Source organism: Bison bison, unplaced genomic scaffold (assembly GCF_000754665.1).
Source record: "Bison bison bison isolate TAMUID 2011002044 unplaced genomic scaffold, Bison_UMD1.0 scf7180017864486, whole genome shotgun sequence".
Classification (NCBI taxonomy): domain Eukaryota; kingdom Metazoa; phylum Chordata; class Mammalia; order Artiodactyla; family Bovidae; genus Bison; species Bison bison.
The window spans coordinates 5,616,630-5,619,302 of NW_011495046.1; the positions used below are offsets into that span (position 1 = coordinate 5,616,630).

Sequence of the window (2,673 nt, forward strand, 5' to 3'; positions counted from 1 at the left end):
AATCGTCTCACATCCCCTACATTCCCACGGCCATGCGAGCCTCCCCCAGAGCCCATCAGCTCCCACAGCCTCTGAGCAGAACAGAGGACAGGGCGAGGCTGTGGCCTTACAAAGGGAGGTTGGGCTTCCAATGCCTTGGCCTCCTGACTTCCCACCTGGACAAACTTCTCTAAAACATTGTCCTGGTTGGCTGCACCCTCCTCAGTGCACTTCAGTCTGGCCTCAACCCCCGTCCCCCCTGAACCAGCTTCCGAATCACTGACCCTCAGTCCCGCTCCAGCCCTGGCTTCACCCGTCCCTCCCTCTGGTCCCCTCCTCCCTGGCTGCCATCCGGGCAGCGCTGAGCCCACACCTGCAGCTTCTGGTGAATCTGGAGCAGCTCGTCGTAGATCTGGCTGACCTGACGGGGCAGCAGGCCTGGCTTCCGTGGGGCCCTGGATGCAGGCGAGCCAATATGCTTGGAAGGGGACTCGCTGCCATCACTACAATAGTCAGCCCAGCTCTTTGAACGTGAGGCCACGTTAGCTGGCCAGGCATTGGCTAAGAGAACAAAATTTAAATTAAAAACTTAGTTTACAGTTTTAAATATCCTCATTGTATTGTTAAAATGTTTCAAGTACTATATGCAGAAAAGAAAAAGAGGACACAGCCAACGGTTTACATTTAGAAAATGTGGGTGAAAGCCATCCAGAAATTCTCTGTGGCCTTTTTGCAACTTCTATGTAAATCTAAGACTATTTAAAAAATGAGTGGGTAACTGCCTTGACAAAGAGATGGAGAGTTACCTCAGGAGCCCTGACACGTGCTCTTTGCTCCCTTACACCAAACTAACCACCAATCCAGTGTTCATCACTGCTTCTTTGACATTTAAAAAACCATTTTGCTTGTTTTAAAACTTTATGTGATGTCTATAATTAGTCATATAATTACATAATCTCGATAATCTCCTCCATTAAATCATGTGCTCCAGTGTTAATGGTGGCAGCAGGTTCACGACCCTCCATGGCCTTAGCCTTTGACAATACCTTGTGACCGCCAAGCTGCACTGTCTGCACAGAGGCTGGGGAGCCTTGCTCCTGGCAGAGGAGAGAGCTCTCCTGGTGAGAGCTCCTGCCGTTACTGCGCACATTCAACTGTGTGTCCAACTCTTTGTGACCCCGTGGACTGTAGCCCACCAGGCTTCTCTGTCCATGGGATTCTCAGGCAAGAACAGTGAAGTGGGTTGCCATGCCCTCCTCTAGGGGATCTTCCCAACCCAGGCATCAAACCCTCGTCTCTTAAGTCTCCTGCATTGGCAGGTGGGTTCTTTACCACTAGTGCCACCTGTGATCCCAAATCAGTTACCAAAGTACCCCCTGCCCCTGCAACCCTAGCAGTGGAGGTGAGCACCCCCCGCACTGCTCCTCCCTGGCACTGGGCTGTTGGCACTCATGCTCTGCTCACAATGAGCTGACTTTCACCTGCACTGGCCGGCAGCTGAGGAGCCGCCCCCGGCTTTAAGGAGGGGGTCTCCATGGTACTCCCCATCTTGGACGGACCAGGGGAGCCAAGATAAAAATAGGAATTTTTAAAAAAGAAAGTGTTTCCTCTTCCCCAGCTCCACAAGCACCCTTCAAGGGAAACACTCCATGCTCTGCCTGCCTCCCCAGGCTCCCAGCCCACCAGCCCCGGGCCGTAACAGTCCTTAGTTCTGTCAACTTTTAAACACACTTAACATTTTGTACATGTTATCTTGTATTCTCAGTTGTTTCCAGTGGGAAAATCCATCACACACATGCAGCCAGGTACATAGAGAGCAACTGCTGACTCAGGGTGAAGGAGGCCAGGCCTCAAGTGACCTGGCCTGTTTTCCTAAAATGTATAAGGGTTAGTCACCTACTACCACAATCTTAGGGCATCCCAGGTGGCTCAGTGGTAAAGTATCCGCCTCCCAATGCAGGAGACATGGGTTCAGTCCCTGGGTTGGGAAGATCCTCTGGAGGAGGAAATAGCAACCCACTTCAGTATTCTTGCCTGGGAAATTTCTTGGACAGAGAAGCCTGGAGGGCTACAGTCTGTGAGATCACAAAAGAGTCAAACACGACTTAGCAACTAAACAACAACCACAATCCTAATTCCTAAGAAATACTGACAAGAAAAAGAACTGAAAAAATTATAATATTCATGGAGTATTAAGTTATTTTTGATAAACTTCGACAATGTGGAAATTCTACTGGAAAATCATGAAGTTTATTTTCCTCTTCTCCTTTAACTTAATGACAAGCACAGCAACCAGTTCATGGCTTACAAAGACCCAGGACAAAGAAATGCACACCTTGAGAACTAGGGTTACGACTACGGGGTAAGCTTTAGTGCCCTACTTGACAGAGCTGCTGTTTAAATGACTGTTTAAGTGAGATGAGCATTTCTCATCTCTGAAATGAGCATTTCTCTTACCTTTGTCTGTCTCTTTAAAGGACTGCCTGTTTATTTTGGAAGTACTAACTCTAGAATCATTGCCGGTGAACTCTTCTTCTGTTTCTGGTTCTTTCAAATCTTGAAAAGAATCCAGTTCATCATCTAGGCTTTAAAGAAAAATAAATCACAGCATTCTGGAAGATTTATACAGCCATTTAAAGAAGGGGAGACTGCTTCAAATATTAGCAGCATAACAACTGAAAAAACGTAACAAGT

At 47.9% G+C, this 2,673-nt stretch overlaps 1 protein-coding gene across 3 annotated transcripts in view; it reads right to left on the minus strand.

Annotated features, from left to right (window-relative positions):
* The window catches only part of CCDC138 (coiled-coil domain containing 138), a 29,445-nt gene that overhangs the window by 23,112 nt on the left and 3,660 nt on the right, over positions 1-2,673 (minus strand). For all 3 annotated transcript variants that reach the window (XM_010862987.1, XM_010862985.1, XM_010862986.1), the window contains 2 exons: positions 2,437-2,559; positions 353-540 (listed from right to left, as the gene is read on the minus strand). In XM_010862987.1, the coding sequence (XP_010861289.1) occupies positions 353-540; positions 2,437-2,559 (311 nt within the window). The remainder of the gene's footprint in view (positions 1-352; positions 541-2,436; positions 2,560-2,673) is intronic.